This window comes from Centruroides vittatus, unplaced genomic scaffold (assembly GCF_030686945.1).
Source record: "Centruroides vittatus isolate TY-2023 unplaced genomic scaffold, ASM3068694v2 contig_1035, whole genome shotgun sequence".
Classification (NCBI taxonomy): domain Eukaryota; kingdom Metazoa; phylum Arthropoda; class Arachnida; order Scorpiones; family Buthidae; genus Centruroides; species Centruroides vittatus.
In genome coordinates this window covers 612,944-633,511 of record NW_027120673.1, presented here as the reverse complement: position 1 = coordinate 633,511, position 20,568 = coordinate 612,944, and the positions used below count along the sequence as shown (strand labels likewise).

Here is a 20,568-nt window from a genome sequence, read left to right as displayed (position 1 = left end):
ATTTTTATTTATATATAAATATAAATAAATAATTATTTCCAAGTGTGCTTATTGAAATCGTTCATTGCTTAAAAATATAGGAATGTAAGTTACATTTCATTTTCAAGCAAATAATCCAGCGCGCCGACATGACGCGTCTATTGTTTGTAGACAGCCGAATTATTTACAGAAATACTGTATAAAGAAATGAAGAAAAATGCTAACAAATAATTTATATTTGTTTAAACAACTGTATAAACAAAGCAGTTATTTTCAGCAATGCTATACATAGAAATGAAATTAGAGTGACAGGATTGTGACATGATTAACATTTTCGTGGAAATAGATGCGCATATACCAGGGTATCCATAGCCCCGCGACCAAATACGGTTCCCGAAGAATATTTATCCGACTCGTGTAGCTTGTTTGTACCGACATGTGAGGTAGTTCAAGGTATATGAGCTTTTTAAAAGCAGGCTCAGGCTCGAGTTAATAGAACTTGCTTAAAATGACACATGTTTCAATAAAAACATATTTAAAGAGGGAAGTTTGTTAAATTTTTATAAATTTCTGTCACAAGAGAACTTTTTAAGTCTTAAAAAGTTTGCCCGGAGATATTTCTTGTTTATTTTTGTATATACCTTTACGAACTAATCTTTCCGAAAATAAAATATACAAAATCAAAATATCGGACATTACTGTCCAACAAATATCTAAATGAGATTTTAATATTGTCGTCACAAAACTTATCCTGAATTTTGATAACGTTTTTTCGAAAAAGCAGTTGCAAATTTTAATTGACTTATGTCTATTATTATTTAGAAATACAAACAAAAAAAATGTTTAATCTTAATCTTTGACTATATCTTTTATAGAGCACATGATTCTTCTCAGAAAAAAGTTGGAGATCACTGGCATAGGGAATTGCACGGGGAAGGGTATATCGAATTATTGAGGGCCTGATTAGCAAGTGTGTACTGTAGCAACCTTAACCTTGTTTGCTTTTAAAAAGAGCGGTGAAACTTACATCTATTGAAAAAATATATATACAAAAATGTAGTCTCGTCTGTCAACAATGAAAATAAGAATCAAACATTTTATTAATCTTTCTCATTTGCTATGTAAATCACGCTAATTGTGTTTTTGGTAATTTTTGAGATTTAATATATAGGAAAAAAAGACGTAAGAGTTATTTTAACATTTATACAAAAATCTTCCTTTTTAGAATTTTAAAACTAAAATATAAAAACGATTTGGCATTGATACTAGAACAGATAGTAAAAAACTTACTAATTTTTTAAATGCTTATTCTATAAAAAAGTTTTCTTTTATATACACATTTTAAAATTAATAAGCACAAATACGTTGTATTTTTCGTTTAAAATTACCTAGCTTTTTATAAAACTGATTTACGTTTTTTATTAATTATTAGCAATTTATGAAACGATCAAATATACTAAAGCAAAATTTGTTTATATTTTTTGCTAGAAAAATAAATATTAAAACATATTAAAATAATGACAATTTTAATTTACATAATATTAATGTAGAATTTTGTTAAAATGTATATTTAATTGGAAATTTTATTTTTAATTTACAGGTGATATGAAGATGTTCTCGGAAGAGACTATTAATCAGGAAATTTTGAAAATATGCTGTTTCCAATCAGTTAATATCATTTAAATTATATAAAATAATTATAAACTTGTTATATTGCGTTTTATTAAATATTTTACAAATAATATAAGAGTAAAAGTTACAAATTATCTTATCAGATGTATATATTGTTAGCTCTGGATGTAAAATATCTTTTTCTGTATTTCTCTCTTATAAGAAAAACATCTTTTATATAAAATTAAAATTACTTAGATCTTCGATTATTTATTAGTAAATTTATTCTCATTTAACATAATATATGTATATATCGAAAATGTTTTCATTTTTAATTATAAGATATTTTTATTTTTGGTTTATTAATCAACATGAATACTATTGTTGAAGTCGTTTTACATATAAAATTGTTTTTGTTATTTCGCTTGTTAATAAAGTGAGCGGATAGAAAAAGTTGTTCTTACTCATATTTTTAATTACAGGAGCATCATTTTGCAAATTAGTGCTTAAATTATATTATACATTCGTTTACCAGAAGCATATAAATTTTGATAAATAATTATATTACGATGAAAACAAATTACACAATATTAATTCATCTTAGAAATAATTTTTCTAACTTTTTCATTAGGTGACTTCAAATATCAAGACAATTAAAGAAATTTATTTTATGAAATCGTATACAGATAATATAATCTTCATTTTTGCAATGCAATGTAATTATATTTTAAATCATAATAAAACAAGTTTTAAATAAAATAAGTATTAAAATTGCCGTAAATGAAATATCTAAATCGTATTCTCTGCATTACAAAACGTGTTTTTCGTAATTTGTCCTGTTTGTTTATACGACGATGATGATGAAAATTTTCAATTTTCTTTAGTTACGTATCATAGGTTTATGTTTTATATATCTTATATAAATTTACACGTAGATAATTATTTAACATCGTTATTAAAATAACATATTAAACATATATATCGTACAAATAACATATTAATATACATGATTGCGGTTTGCGAATAACGATATTAAATACTTTTCTACGCATTTATTCTTGATCATTACCCAAGTAACTATCGAAAATGAATTTTTCCTGTCAATATTTTAGACAAATAAACTTATACACTATATTTTTCGAGAATTTGTAATTTTTTTAAACTAAATATATTTAAAAATATATGTACCGGTACCTTTCGGAAACTTTCTTCGAATGTTTCATTTTCAATTTTTATTGTTACGTAAAAGACCTCTTCAATATATTTTTAGGATAAAGTGTGTCTTTAGGTAAAATGAGCGAATTATTACATAGATCTTATGTCTTGAAGTGTTTATCACTCAGAACAGTTGTGCTATTTTGAAAATTTAAGTATATTAAAACTGTGTTGAGTGTATTTCACAACATATTTATTTCTTTTATTAGAATATATATATATATATATTGATCAATGTTCTTTGTGGTTGTTGTTTTTGTGTTGTGTTGTGTGTAATTTAGTTTTGTTGTTGCAGAGATCCAACTTTACTCGACCGATTGGATGGATGGATTCTTAAGCTCGGTTTGCGGACGAAGGAGAACATCTACTCTATATTTAACGCAGCAACGAAGGCGACCTGTCTGTCCTTATTGTTTGAAATCTTTTTACGATAAAAGTACTTTAAATAGGCATATGGCATCCATGGCTTGCCGAGCCATGCATCTTTGTTAAATCCGTTTTTATAAACCAAAGAACTTGTTATTGCAATGTAGAAAAATGTGCCAAATCTTTACTTTATTAGTATCATTGTATGTAATTGAATGTTTTGATTATGCATGTAGTCTTACTTTTACATTTTCTTAATTTAATGAATTTTAGTGTCCAATCAAAGATTTTGCCTATTATTACTTCGATACGTGCTCTATTGTTTATTTGTAAACAGTTTTCAAATTGCAAATGTTGTGTATCTAGGTGAAATAAAATTTACATGAATAATTAATTATATGTCATTCCTTTCATTAGAACTTAATTCATGCGGTAGATTTAGATTCATCATTATTCTCAATGAAGAAAATCTTTTAAAAATATGTTTTATTTTTTAGTGATTATTTACTAACTCTTTCTTAGTAAACTTTACGTTATAAAAGAAAAAAATACGCTTTCGTATTTTTTTATGAAGTTAACATGGTTAATGTTTTTTAATTGTATATTTGAATTCAAACTCGGATAGCAACAAGTTCGTGGGCAACAAAACAGGAACTTTTTTGAAATTTAATAATTTAATAAAAAATTTTATAATATTTTTATATTGTTTAATTTATTGCTTTAATAACAGCAAACACAAACGGAAGTCACAATTATGAAATTAATTTTTGTTAATATAGATGTCCTTTTTAATGCATTTACTAATGCAAAAGTAAGGTACAAATATGTTTTGATTATGCTTTTATTTATTTTTGTACTTTATACTATGCTATTTATTTATATTGTAAATAAACCGTAGATGGATCTAGAAGATTTTAAAATGTTTAGTTTTTTAAAAAATTTAACTAAAAAAGTTTTGATGATGTTAAAGTACCTGTTTTGACAGCTCATTTATTATTCTGTTTAAGTTCGCTCTGTAAATTATTGTTATTTTTAAATCTAAATTTGAAATGTAAATGTTTAAATAAATTTTTTGATTTGAAATTATTATATAAAAAATATATATATATATATAATATTTTGGATAAAAAAATAAATTTAAGAAAATAATATAATAGTGAATTTTAAATTTCCGTGCAAAATTAAGTAATATATATCTATATATATTTTGCTGGATATTTTTAAGAATTTACACATGTGGTTATTTTGAATAATAAATTAATGAAATTTTTAATTGTACCAAATAATTTATATTAAATTTTAATTATGATATTCGATCAGAGTGTCAGTATTGAACTTTTGCGTCAATCGGATATTTTTATGGTTAAGTTTATCTCCCTTATATTTTCATTTTTTCAAATTTAAAATATTCACATTTTATAATTAAATTTTCATCATAGAATCACGAAGTAATCAAGAATTATCTATCACCAAAATACATAGTTTTATTCATTAATGACGTTAGTGAAATAGAATAAGATTGTACGTATTAGAAATTAAGCTCTTAATAAATATAATTTAAGTAATATATTGGCCGAAACACTAAAAAAAATGAGTGTATTTTCAGAGAGATTACGAATCCGGAAGTCATATCAATGCGAAGTGTGTCATCGCACCTTCAGTGAAAAGTGCAATCTGAAACGACATGCCGAGATCCATGCAGCTATTCGAAGGGTTTATGAGTGTGATCTGTGCACCCGATGGTTCAGTTGGAAAGATAACTTGGATCGACACAAACGACATGCCCACGGTCATTACGCTGCTTCCCTTCCGTCGCTTCCACCTCCACCACCACGTTAGAATAGAAAAGAAACTCAATCGTTTTAGAAAGTTCCTTATTTTTTTAAGTCTGGGAGTAATGAAAAGACCAATTTCGTTACGAGACTCTAATTCAATTTTACCTCAACACTTTTGGTTGTGATTATTAATTCATAAATATATATATATAAACAATTATATGTATATATATATAAACACACACACACACACACAGCTAAACGAATGGTAAGAATGTATACGATGGCCTCATTGACATATATTGATTTATATATATATGTATATATCAGACGGCTAATGTGTTTTTCAATATCATATTTAAAGCATTTAAACCAAACATTCCTTGAATTGACAAAGAAAGTTTTATTTCTTGTTGAGTGATAATACAACTGTTGACTTAAATAATCTTTATATATGTTTCTCTGCCGTCGAAACAATTCGGAATCGAGCAGAGTGACTTTTTACTAGTCTACTATTGATTCCTAAATTACCGAAATAGAAATAGACCTATGCGAATTAATGTGACCACTGTATTTTGTCTGTGCTATTTATTATGTATTATACTGTATACTCCTACTTCTACTACTGCTACTACTATTACTACTATCTTAATTTTTCCACTTTTTCACTGTAGTAAGTGGGAATGTACTGGTGAATGTCGTCTATCAAATTTTCAGATACTTTCCGTCAGACATCAACTTACTTCCGCCAACGTCCCCAGTGTCCAGTCTGCAAGAAGCTGTTCTTCAATAAACAGACGTTACAGCGACACATGGACAGTCACAGGAAGGCTCGGAAGATCTACCGATGTGACGTATGTGCCAAGTCATATTCGTTCGTCACGGGTCTCTATCATCATCGCAAGGTACACGAAGGCATCTCTCGCTACAAATGTGAATTATGCGATAAGACTTTTATGTACGACGCTGCATTATTGAAACACACCCAGAAGAAACACGGGCTTTATTGCGTATCTTAATTTGTTTCAATTAATGTAAATAGAATTAGTCTTCCCAAAAAAAAATAATAATAATAATAATACTCAAATTTAGTTTTAATATATTGTAAACAACTTCGCGCATTAGATATATATTTGTTCTTTTATAAGTTATTTAAAACTATAGATTGATAATAAGAGAGTTATTAAGTAGAAATGCAAAGGCTTATCATTTAGTATTATTTAGAATTCAAATAATTATATAAATTATTGTTTAATTTTTAATAAAATTCGATATTTGTTAGCAATATAAACGATAATCATAACTGTTTTTCTGTTATTTTTTAATCGTAAATAAATAAATAAATAAATATATATATTATGTGTAATAAATAATTATTAAGCAGTTATAGTGAATTTAAAATTCTAATAGTTTTATGTTCTTCATTCGCAAGCAATTTTTTACAATATAATTAGTTATAGAATTATAAATTACAGGTAATTTAAATGATCATGGAATTAAAATTATAAATTTTAGATCCTGTACTCAGACCTACGGTGATCAATAAATATTTTATTTTTTTTGGTCTCCATTTGACTCTGTGTGGTTATATAACAGTTTGTAAAGCTACCTAAACTACTTTCTACTAGGTGTATGGTAGTGTTTTAAGGAACCAGTTATAGGACTACCAACCACTGACCTCTGCCCTTTACAGAATCAAGAAAGTGGACAGTGCACGAGCCCAGCTGGCTCAAGTTCCGATGCTGTATCTGTTCCAAAGGATTCAAGTCGAAGGATCTGGTTCGTCAACATATGCACAGTCATGACAACAAAGTCTACCATTGTCCACTATGCTTCGAGAAATTCAAGTGGAAGAAGTCATTACCAGTCCACATGAAGAATTCATGTCCACTTCGAAATATAAAAGGAAATAAATGATAACTTGTTAAATAATGCAGATGTTATGTTCATTCATTAAAACATTTTAATAATTTAATTATTTATTGGCTAATTCTTTATTATTTATTTAATATAACTCTATCACAGAAGTAATATATTTTTATTTACGTTAAACGAAATTCATTAATATTATTTAAGAAAATTATATGAATTCATTTTTTCTTTAAGTATTTTTCAGTTTAAATACATAGTGTCAAGTACATAACGTGTGTGTCCATTTGAAAACAACAACTATTGGTAAAACACGAATTTATATATGTATATACTGTATATAAAGTATATATGTATATATATATATATATATGTAGATATAAATATATCTGTAGAAATAAAGTTTACATATATCGAAAATAAATAATTAAGTTTTAAAGGAATATTTTTAATTAATGATTTATAATTTGATTGACTGTTAATTCATAATTATACATTCGAATTGAAGATTAGCTTAACTTAATTTATTAACGAGTAGATCAAAATTACAGTCTTCATTATTAACACTAATTTTAAATAAATATTAGGCACGTGAACAGATGATCTATTATGAATAATGTTAATTATGATCACATAATATACTTACTGTACGTAAATGTAACTTTTAATAAGGTAAAAAATTGGAGTGAATATTTCGATCCATTTTTTCAGATATCAAAAATCTGATGGTGCAAAGAAGAAAACGTTTAATGAAGACCTTCATATGTGGTTACTGTCGAAAGAAATTCACAAGCAGCAGCAATCGTCGGCGACACGAACAGACAGTACATTCTGCTAATAGAAAAATGTACGGTTGTTCCATTTGCGGGAAATTATTTAAATCCAAGTATTATATTGATAATCATACAATTCGCATGCATTCGGAAACAAACCCCGATTTTAAACGCAAATGTTTTACTTATGAATCAGAGGGGTGGAAATATGAAGTTTAAAAGATAGTCATTACAATAACTTATAGTAGGCCTAGGTGTTTGAGTGTATTGTCAGTATTCATTGTGTCCACCTACAGGAACTGGCGGAATCTGTCCTACGTGCAGGAAATCTTTCACAACTAAAGGATACCTGAAAAGACATCAACAACTTCATTCTTCCTTCCGACTCAAGTTTCGATGCGAGATTTGCAGAAAAGAATTTTCCTGGCGTCATCATCTTTATCGACATTGTAGGAACATTCATCGAAAAATCTCCAATTAGCCCTTTAATTGGTGATAGATCATGACGCGTTCATTGAAGTATATACAGGTCGGAAATATTTAAGTTATCAATGTTTTTTTTAATTTATTTTTTACGTTCATTGTCCAGGGAGTGATTTTATATTAAATCTAAATGTTTTGTACGTTTTGACAAATAAAACTTATACAATTTACACGCGATTCTTATATACAATGTTGATTTTTTTCATAAACGAACATTTTTATAAGATCTAAAATTTACTGACATGTTAACGTCCGATAAAAATCTGTTGTTTATTTGAACTGTTTTTTGAATGAACTTTTAGGAAACATTGTTGTTTATTTATTTATTTTATTTATTTATTTACTTAGTTATTTTGTTAACTTATTTTTAATGCATGTTTAAGCGTAATTTTTTGCGTACGAATCGAATTATTTTCATTATTAAACATTATTGGAACGAATAAAATGTTTTTTTAAAACCACATTCGTCATTATTAAACTATTTAAATTCGATTATTATTATTACTATTTATTTATTTATTTATTTTTATTTTATTTTCAGTAATATTAATTTAAAAGAGGTTTTAATTTTAGTCCTAGGTGCATGATACCGTCATGGGAAGGTGTCTGTGCCCTTAGCTAATAATTTTATGGTCGAGTTCATTTTGTTTTATCCGTTGTATTTTTACAGACATGCTGCCGAGAACGGAAGGACAACGTCAATTGATCAAGAAATGTGTCAAACTTGGTAGAAGTGCTGCCGAAACAATCAAACTACTGCGTCATAAATATGGCGAAAATTCTTTGAAAAAATCCGCCGTTTATGATTGGCATCGGAGGTATCGGGGGGAATTGAATATAACAGAAGACGGACCTTGCCGAGGTCGTCCAGCCAACTACCGCAAAATTAGCCTACCTTGGTGACATAACACATGAATATCGGTTTTTGAAAAACTCAGGAGCAAAAAATCTCAATTTCAATTTAACAAAAGCACGATGAAAAATTTAATTTGTTAAATTTTCAATTTTATTTTAAAAGGATTTTTTTTTAAATTTAAACAAATCAAAACGAAAAAACTTTCATGAGCTTGGAAAATCAAATCGTGTGTGAAATTATTGTTGTGTTTTTTATAGAAATCATGCGCTAAAGCGAATATTAATACTTTTTAACATACATGGCGACTTGTTTTACACATTGCTGTTAAATTATATATTAGATATGTATATATTTTTATTAACCAAGTAATATTCTTTAATCTCAGTGCCTTAGGCGTTATTGTTATATATTTTAAAAAACGTTGGATGTCTTGTTAAAATTTTCAAAAAAAGGAAAAAAATTCCGTCCTATTAAGGTTGCCTTATTGCGATAATATAAGTGACTTTAATTAGTTATATTGTATTAGCAGTAATGCAAACACCGTTTCCTTCTTCAGGAAGACACGTGATGGCTCAGAAGAAGTACGATGTAATATGTCCTGTTTGCAAGAAATCCTTCTCTACCAAGACTTATCTGCGAAAACACATCGCCTTACATGCCTCTCTTCGACCGAAGTATAGGTGCCAAATCTGTGGCCGAGAATTCACGTGGCACCATCATTTGTTGCGTCATTGTAGAACAGTGCATTCAAGGGAAATGAGTTTTTAGAAAACTGTCTAAAAATTTGGGACAAATCAAAATACAGACTACCTCGTAGTAGTTGAAATTTGTTTAATCGCGCAAAAAAACCTAATAATCGTTAATAGTTTCGAGCGCATTTCTTTTCGAAATATTTGGCTTCCTTTTTTTTCAACGAATTTAATATTAAAAATTAAATAATTCCTAAAACTCGATTAAATCTTTAACAGTAATTCATAAATGTATAAGTGTAACAGTATTAATGTATCAGTTAAGTTCATCTTAAGAAAAAAAAAATAATAAATATCAATCATGATAATGTTTGGCAATCCAAAATGACAATAACGTTTTAAATGCGTTATATTTCATTATAACTGAAGCCAGTGAATAGGATCGAAAAAGAAAAGCGCACTTTGTTAATTAACTGTTTTTTTCTAAACTAACTTGGAAATTTTTGAAAAAAGTGTAGGTTGGGCCTAATATTTGAAAACGCTTAACTATATATTTTAAAATAAAACAGTAAAATATTTAATATATGATTGCAATGGTTGTACAAAAAGTTTTTGGTACATATTAATCTACAGAATTCCAATTTTTATTTAAAATAATTTATATTTTAGCCCTGCTTTGTAGCATTTTATTTTTCAGAATCAACGTGGCTACTACATCAAGAATAAATATTCTATTTTGAAAAGCTTCTTCGAAAATGTTTGGATATTTTTCAACAGTATGGACAAATTTTTAATAAATAACTTTTTATATCAAAATCTTTAAACGTGATTTATTTTATTTAAAACAAAATTTACATAAATATTCTTACACATTCTACAAGAAACAATGCCCAATCCATATGTGTTTTAATGATGGACGATTTATTGCTATTATATTATCACTAAAGCATGATTTACCTCCCTTCCCCCTGCAGGCAAGTCGAATGCATTGGCTGGATTGGAAGGACTCATTGCCAGCCTGTCTCCTACCTGGGACTTCGTTTGTACATTTTGTCACAAGAAATTTATTTCCCATCTTTGTTTGCTTCATCATATGGAGACTCATACTCAACCCCGATCTTCATATCATTGCCATGTGTGTGGCAAACAGTTCATTTGGTTCCATCATCTCAGTCGTCATTGCACAATGTATCATAATGAGAGTGAAGCGTCGATAGTCTATCCTTAAACTTCGGCGTCATCATTCCAACTTAAATAACACACAGATATTGAATAAAACATCTGAACGACATATATATATTAAAACTCAAAGAATATGACTACAAGATGAATTACAATTGATAAATTGATGAAAATTTTAATAAGGCCTCTTAAACTTCATTTAAATTCTTCATTACTTGCAACACGTTTCACCAAATTCAGGTAAACAGGTATTCTTTAGAATATATAAGAATTAATTTATTCATTTTTGTTTTATTAATTGATATATAAATATATATATATTACACTGAATTATTACAGAACACTGTGTGTAACTACAGTGAAAATAATTATTAATTATAAAAATGCAGAATACATTTTGTCAACAACAATTTTTCCTAAATGCTTTTATTTTAAATAAAAAATTAATTTCGACAGCTGTTATTAAAAAATTTATGTAGTAAAATTATGAAAAATTACTACTTGGTAATAGTTTATAAAGTTAATTATAGAAAAATGTCACTGTAGTTTAATAATAACTTCAATGTTGTATAAAATTGTTTTATCCAGTTAATCAGCTATTAATTATATTTGTTTGATCATTATTCATACAATTCCAGCAAAATATTTAGTGTGTCTGATTGAATTGGTCATATATATTTTCAGGCAATTCATATTTAACGGAAGACAAGTATTGTTCGTATTGCAACAAGCTATTTACAAATACCAGAAATTACAAGACACATATGATGAAACATACACCGGAGAGGAAGACATATCGATGCCCCATTTGTCCTCAAGTGTTTTATTGGCCAAGTAATCTAGTTAGACATAGATTATCACAACACGGATATCGTGCAAGAAAAAAATGTGATAAACAGCAGACAAATAGTTGGAATATAGACAAATATTACCGATGTTGAATGACGTGAACATTCCAAAATTGTACAGATATATCGAATAAATGGCAATTTTTGAAATATTTTTATTTCTGTCTTTTCGTTGTGAATAAATTAATATCGGTTTTTTTTTTATTATTTAATACGAATCGAATATTGATAGATTTTTAACTTGTTTTATTAAAAACTTAAATTTTTATTATTTGGTACAGAGCTAAATTGATTCTTAAAATAAAAAAATGCTATTGGAAGTTCTGGTGAAATATAATACATATACAGTATCAAAATGATCAACATAATTTGAATTTTAGTGGTTTATAGATACATTTTAATTATTAAATAAATACTAAATTCAGTCACAGATTTCGGTTATAAATTTTACAATATTTTATATATTTTTTAAATAAAATAATGGTTTAATTTAATTTATTTTATAAATAATTATAGAGAAACTTTTATTGATTAACACTTTTTGATGTTAGAAAATTATTTAAAAAAATTTAATCTACATAATAACGATTTTTTTTCTACGTAGAATAAAAGCTTTTAGAAACATGATAAATATAATTTCTTTTTATCCTTAATTGCACCTTACAACAGGAATGATTAAAGTTAATATTCATAGTTAGTTTTAATTTTATGGATAAATTATATGACTATTTTACTGTTATTTTTTCTGTTTTGTGGGACTAAATGTGTTCGATACGACAGAATACAGCATTTCTTATGTTTTTCAATTTCTATTTTTGCTTATGTGTCTGTCTATAGCAAGGTCTGTTTTATATATTTCTTGTTGATTAGCTTTTGGATAAAGAATTCTAAATGCTAAGATAAAACCTTTCTAGTGGTTGAATCTAAGTAGAATTCTTCTATTAAAAATGTCGTTTAACATTTATTCACTTCGCAAAACCTTAGCCATTATCATCAATCTTAGATCGTCGCACTGTACACCGTCGAAATGACTCAACTGACAAATTTCAATTGTAATATTTTGGATAAAAATTGGTCGAATAAATTCAAATTAACTTAATCATTTTTGAAAGTAATTACACTAATCATTATATGTTATAGTTTTAAAATATTAAGTTAATAAAAAAATTCGTAAAAAAATAAACTAGAAATTACATCAATTTCAAATTTAGTTTTATAATAATGAATATTCTGTATTTACGTCTTTGATAGATTTTCAATAGTTACATACAGCGTAAACTTTATTTGTAAATAACATTTCCATCAGCACAATCGGTTTTCTGTAATAGAAATAACATCTTAAATATAATTTGTTCGCGTATATTATCAATATAGGAATATATTTTTAGTCTTTTCTAGATATAAGCGATATAAAAGTCCATATTTAATAAATGCTACGATAAATAAATATGTAGTTATTTTTCTTGAATCACTTTTGAAACGTTTGCAATCTTAATCAGCAAGTTTATGGCATTTAAAATAAATATAAAAATAGTTTTGAATATAGAAATTCAGATAGTTTAAAAATGTATGAAATTATTTCAAATGATTTATCTCATTTAAAAAATGTTAGCATCAATATTAAGAAAAGAATCACAGTTTTTACTATCAATAATTATGTACTATTTTATGAAATGTTGAAGGAGTTACAAAGTACATAAAATATTTCTAAAAGTTAGTTAAAGTAAGTAAAATTTAACAGTAATTAAACGTGATTTAAAAAAAACAAATTTTACGAAAATCTTAAAAAGTCTTATTTAAAAAAATTATAATAATATGATCGTTTGATAAAATTATGCTTATGAAATTTGAAGGATCGTTTCTTTAGTTTCTATCAGAAAATAATTATAAAATGTTTATTTAAAAAATGCATTATCTTTTAATTTATCTGATGCTTAACACGAAATTAATGGCGTAATTAAGCATTATTAATATTACTCGTGATTTTTCATTCTGTTATACTTAAGACCTTTTAAAAATTTATTGTTTAGTATTTTTTAATTTTTTGTTCTTTCAAAAAATTAATAATTTTACATTAATTTGTTAAATTTGTTTTAATTAAAATTACAATTGGTAGATTAAAATCATTTAAAAAGTATATTCACATATTTTATTACGAAAAACTAAATGGAATTTTTAATTTTTTTTAATTGGAAATTTTTCCTCTTTTTTTTGAAAAATTCTACTTAAATTATTAAGGTTTAAATTATAATAGTAGGAAACTAATTTAAAGATTTATATAATTTTAATTTTCCGTTTAATGTGATTGTTAACAAATTCGCTTAAGATATTAGTGCTATTATTTCCTAAAGTAAAATTTAAAAAATTCTTTACTTAGAAATTGTTTTATATTAGATAAAGATTCTTAAATTTATTCAATTTTTTCGGTTATTTTTTATGATTAAAATTCTTTAAGGTTAATTTAACAGAATGAAAGTATTTTTTGAAAACTTTTAAAACTTAAACTTTCTTTGGTTCCTTCATTTTTCTTGAAAACTTTTGAAAAATATAAATTCTACATGTTACAGATTTAGTCAAAGAAATTTTTTAAAATAAATTGTTTCTAAGTATATAATTAATAAAAAGATCAATAAAATGTCAAATGTTTTAAACGCATAATTTTAAAAAATGACTAAATTTCTGATATTCAGCAGTGTAATTTTAAGAAAAAAATAAAAATTCTAAAAAATTAATTCTATTTATTTTATTTATAAAAAAAAAGATTATGTGAATTTCCTTGGATAAATAGATTTTATTAAAATACACAAATTTGAGATAATATCGTTTTAATGCTTTAATATGGGCAATTGATATAGAGAAGTATGTTAATAAAAAGTCTTGTTATAGAAACCTTGCGTTATTTCATAATAGTTGTTTTAACATTTACGCGTTTTTTTTAATTATAAGAAATTTAGATAAAGAATGGAATAATTGAAAATCGGCTGATGCTGATGGAAATTATTTTAAATTACTATATTTTAAAGATGACCAATTTTTGCTCTATTTTTCACTATATTCAGGAATGTATCTCGTCGAAGAAGAGAATTTAATTATCTTAGTTATTTTAACGTTTACTTTTCTTTTAAAAATTGCGTAGCGAATTTTAGTTTGAGCCGTCGAATTTAAGCATTATCAATTGATACTGTTTTAAAGTGAAATCGTCCAACGAAATAAAACAAGAATATTCTGAGACTTTTTCAAAATATTGGAATAGCATCGACTACGGAAGACATTTTGTGGTATGTCGATAATGCTGTTCTTTGCTTTTCTCATTATCTTTACTTATTAGCCTTTCAAAATTTAATAATATTATTATTTTCTTTTTTATCTGTACACAGAGAAAGTTATTCTAACATTGGTGATATATCAATTTTTGTTCATGGCCTCCTTTACTGATGAAGGGTAAAGAGCGCTTGTGATAATAAAAATATTGATCAATAATAAAAAGAATCATTCAAAATGTTTAATTTTTTTCTACTTTATAGTTACGTTTTCTGTTATACAATCGCTTGGAACAACACTTTATTGGAATAAAAGTCAATTTTTAATATAAAACATGTTTTTTACATTCGTTATAATTAAATAATTTGATTTTTATATATATTCAGTTAAGGTTTTAATGGATATCAAGAACATCTGAAAATCGATTTTTTGTTTATTCACTATTTATCTAAGAAATTCAAGATTTATAACAAAATACAGAATATTAAGTAAATTTTAACTAAAAAATCAAATGCTATTTATAACTTATGTTTATGTATAATTGAACATATTTCTAACATTATTATATTGTGTAGTTTTAAAATTTCATCACTTTAATAACTTTGATAGAACTTAATTACATTAATTTTTGAGTGATAAAAGTTTTTCAAACGGATTTTTAAATATGATTTTAACTTTAAGATATTTTATTTTTATTTGATAATTAATTATTTTATTCTTTAAAATATTAATTGTTGTTTTTTCTTAGAAAGCAGTCGGGTTAGTTAATCGATTAACACATCGTTCAACAATTGATAAATGATATATTAACATAAATACGCTATTTAAAGTTTGAATTGTAAAATATATTTAGTTAACATTTTATTTACAAGAAGAATTCGACGAATTACTTAATGTAATTTGAGTTTTGTATTTTATTTATTACATTGCATTTAAAATTTTTGCGTTTTTTTACTTTCAGTTATTTTAAAATATCGATTGATTCTACCGAATGGTTTAAAGCCTTTCAATGAATAATAATTATAAGAATTGAAGGTGTTATTATTATTTACATATTATTTTAATATTTATTTCAATAAAAATTTATTAAAATGAGAAAGTGTGATCGTTTTCTCTTATTTCGAGGGAATTGTCAAAATAAATATATAATGATTAGCGTCTGTTCTGCTATTTTACGAGTGTAAAAATAAAATCACAAAAGTAATAAAGCGTGATCTATCACTTAATAGTCAATTGTATTAGTAGTGTATATTCCTCTTCAAAGAAAACTCGTCACTTGTAGAAGATGTTCTTTGCTAAGAACAGAATGAAGACGAAGAATGAAGAATGTATCTCGAGTGTCGTCAAAGAAGATAAATAGAAAAATTGTTAAAAAAAAAAATAGTTTATAATTGTCACCCTATTGAACTAATGTAAATGAAACCGTAATTAGTGGAAACACTACGTTGTACTAAATAAAGACGTTCTCCAACCATAGGTGACCTTCCCGTCAAATTCCCCAAGTCCATCACTATTACAACCAGTACCCCTGTTGATAAACCGCAACAATCTGTCAACTGGTGTGGATGGGAGAAATTTTCATGCATGTATTGCTCGCAGTCTTTTTATTGGAAGTGGGCATTGCAGCGTCATCTGCGTGAATCGCACAACGTGGGACCAGCACAGATGGGGGCAGGTAAGTCTTATTGTAAATAATTACAGTTGTAAATAGTTCTTTGTCTAAACGAAAACTCCACGAAAAAAAAAATAATAATAAAACAAAAATGCTAAAGGTAGGGTTATTTGTCTGTCTATTCTTATTTGGAAAAGCTATCTAAAAATTTTTAAAATTTTTCTTAAATCATCCTTTTGTAATCAAAATGTGCGATTTTTGTTTAATTTAAATCAATTTATATTCTGTTAATATAGACGGAAAGTTTTCATTGAACATTTTATATATGATGTTCAAAGAAGTGTTGATAAATAAAATAGGCTTATTGGAAATACTTCAATTCAGGATAATTTCAGTTGGTGTGAAACGTGTTATTTCCACAGTAGATGTGTTTTTTCTGTGCAGAATTGGAAATAGCAGAAGCATACCGAGTATCTTCTGTGAAGAGAGGTCGTAAACCTGGTAGCCGATTATGCGCCATATGCAAGAAAGTATTTTGCAACAGCTCCGAATTGACAAGTCATATGGCTTCCCATTGTCAAGCAGGAGAAGTTCCACCGCCCTCATCGCCAGTTTCAAAACCATCCGAAGAATTGGATGGCACAGGTAACCTTTGTTTTAAATATAATTAGTAAAATGAAAGGACGTTTAAAAAAATACTGTTTTTGCTTGATACACAGATTTATTCGCTTCATCTGGAGTTCCCGAAACAAATAATCAGTCTTTGGATTTGAGTGCCATTTCACCACCTCATAATTGTGCTGCTTGTAATGTTGAAATTACTAGCTTGGCAGATTTTCATTCTCATTTAACTTCAAACCCCATGTGTAGAGTGCGACAGTTTGATTGTCATCTTTGTCCTAAATCTTTTATCTGGCCAGTCACTTTAGCCAAACATTTAAAGGAACATACCATCAGCGAACCTTCCACAACTCAAAAAATTTGGTTTTTTTGTGATATATGCAGAAAGGCATTATTAAGTCGCAAAGCAGTATTATTGCATAAGAAGAAATTCCATCCTGAACAATTTACTCATCAATATGAACCAGCTATGATGGCCGAAGAAGATTCATCTGAATTAGGTAAGAATTTCGTTTATTATTTTGTCCAAAAGAAATCTTATTGGCCTGTTTTTAAATAATGAAATTACAGCAGTTTAATATATAATAACATTTCAAATCTTTTGTATTTAAAAATATGAACTAAACTATTAAAATTCGTATAATTTATAAATTTTAAAATATCTTTTCAATTATTTATTATTAATATAACACTTAATTAATTAATTAAATGCATTTATTATAAAATTGAATACAATATACCAATTTATAACACATTCAAAATATCATAAACACATTTTGTATAAACAAACAAGGATTTTTAACCTTTCTGCAAAGTAATTTGGAAATTTGAAGATTGACCATTTTAATTGAAAGAAAAATTGGAGGAATGTTTTAATATTTATAAATATTACATTTCAAAACCTCGTTTCTTATTAAATTAACCTTGGTCACTTAAAACAATTTAAGAATTTACGTAAATTATAGAATTTGATAATAAAAATTCACATTAACACAATATTTTATAGAGTAATGTTTATAGATATACACTTTATATACTACTCTTTATGTAAATATAAAACTTGGAGGTTATCTGTTAATTGATGGAACGAACACAAAATTAAATTTAATAGAATATATTTGTTTTAATTATGAGAATTTTATTAAGAAATTAGTGTGCAATGATAAAAATCCATAAGTACTATATATACACACAAACACACACACACATAAATATATATTTATTTATTTATTTTTTATTATGATTACTTTTATCTATAAGAAATATTTTAGTGTTAAATTATTCATTATAATAATCAAAGATTAAAATGTTTAACAAAACGTTATCTTCTTTGATTCTAAAATTTCAATACCAAGATGCATTTAAATATTTTCGAAACGTATTATATTTAGAAATTAGATCTGCCTTTAAATGTTATTTATAATTTATAAAAACTTTTTGATTTTTAAAAATGGCTTATAGATGAATGCTTATTATAGAAATGTTTAATATTATTAAAGTTCATATTACTAAATTTACAGGAACATTCTATGTACTGTAGATTTATATCAATTATATTATTTTAATGCTAATGTATATAGATTATATATATTATTATTATTATTAAAGATCACTTAAATATGTTATACACTCTCCAGGAGATGACACATTGTAAAATTATATTTAATCAGATTTTATGTTTGTCATATAGACGAAGCAGAATTAAATACGCAAAATAACGTCAACATGAATATTGTTGGAATTTGCTATTTTTATAGCAAATTTGAACAATATTCGTGTTGACGTTATTTTGCGTATTTAATTCTTTCAAAACATCTAAAAATGACAAAGTAAAAATGTATTCGGACCTAGCTATTAAGAGTCTAGAAAATGAAATGAACATTTCAGAAAATACGAGAAGATAAAGTTTACCTTCCCAATGGCTTCAAGTAATGTACTTTCTCTGAATTTGAGTCAGAATATTAAATTTGATACCGAAAACAAATTTTAATTGGAAGTTTTTGTTTATTGATTAAAAAATCTTCAAAAACTATTTGACTTCGTAACAAGTTTTTCTTTTTTGTCGCCTGTAATTTTTTATTTTTATTTAAATATAAATATAGGAATTTCTGAAATAGTAGTAAAAAATTATAAAAGAATGTTTTTATAATTGTCTCCCGTTTGATTTGTAATTGTCTTCGAAAATACAGTAGTTACATTTATCAAGGGAAAACTCAATATGCTATTTTTAAATTATGTACAGCATTTAAATATTGATTACCTCTTTAAAAATCTTTTAAATTTATCTTAATTTAGAAATGTTACATTTATTTGCTTAGGCTGAACGCCTCAAATTGATAAGAAAATTATAATCTATTGAAAAGTTCGCTATGAATTCTTATTTGTTTATTAAGATAAAAAGCAGAAAAAGCGTATTTAGTATTTTTTGTACGTAATGAACTTTTTCCTCAGTTTAAAACTAGCAAATTTTTTTAATTCTTTAGTTCAGGAAAATTATTTTTAATGTGAAGTCACTGACGAAAATGAAACGAAATTTATTATTCTAATTCTTGTAACTTTCATTTTAATTATACTTATGAGTTCAAATACAATTAAATTGCTACAGATTAGAAGACATTTTTGAATGTACTACGGTATCAAATTTCGATGTTTTTGGGCTGCAATTTTCTAATGGCAGTCTTATAGATTTCCACTGTCATCTGCCTGTTCGTCATCAGTCCGTCCGTTATTTGTTATTCTCGAGAACGGAGTTAGGTAGATGAAAATCGAGAACAGATACGGAAAGCTTATTTTTAAATTAAAATATGATTAAAAATTGTAGCCCGGTATTATGATGATGTCACAATAAATAACTACTGGTTAGTTACATTTTTTCCTTCATGATTAGAATCTACGTAGTTAATCTTTCATGTAGGAGAGAAAATCTTATTGTGTATCGCATTGATCAGTCAAACAGATATAATTTTATACTGAATAATTTTTTTGAAGAACTTTTTAAACTTATAATTTTGTTGTAATAAATTTTAATTAAATATTAAATCTACTTAAATTAGGTTATCATATCTACTTAAATAGGTTAGATGGCCAATACATCGCATTTTTTGAATCGAGTTTTTGTCTGCCTTTATAATAAATAATTTCCCCGCTGTATTCTTTTTCGGGGTTAATTCAAAATTTTATATTTTAATCTATATTTAGTATGAAAATCTATAATGTAGGTAATAAAACTGCATTTATGTTAAGAAAATGAACTCATCCAATAATTTGATATCTAAAGTTGAATAATTTTTATGCGTTATAAAGTACGTCATTGGAGTAGGATTATAAAGTCTATCGGACAAGAAACAACAAAGTCATAAAATACGTCGTCAAGAAAGAATTTCTCCCGTTTTGTTTGATAAGAGATATTGCATGTTGTCAAATCAAAA

General features: G+C 26.0%; 1 protein-coding gene and 1 long non-coding RNA gene across 3 annotated transcripts in view; both read left to right on the top strand.

Annotated features, from left to right (window-relative positions):
- Positions 1-1,638, top strand: part of LOC136969193 (uncharacterized) — a 158,257-nt gene extending 156,619 nt beyond the window's left edge. The window contains exon 5 of the long non-coding RNA XR_010879784.1: positions 1,580-1,638. This is a non-coding gene — a long non-coding RNA (uncharacterized lncRNA). The remainder of the gene's footprint in view (positions 1-1,579) is intronic.
- Positions 1-20,568, top strand: part of LOC136969169 (zinc finger and BTB domain-containing protein 45-like) — a 285,864-nt gene that overhangs the window by 194,769 nt on the left and 70,527 nt on the right. For both annotated transcript variants that reach the window (XM_067263270.1, XM_067263264.1), the window contains exons 5-7: positions 16,385-16,582; positions 16,964-17,164; positions 17,239-17,640. In XM_067263270.1, coding sequence (XP_067119371.1) covers positions 16,385-16,582; positions 16,964-17,164; positions 17,239-17,640 — 801 coding nt within the window. The remainder of the gene's footprint in view (positions 1-16,384; positions 16,583-16,963; positions 17,165-17,238; positions 17,641-20,568) is intronic.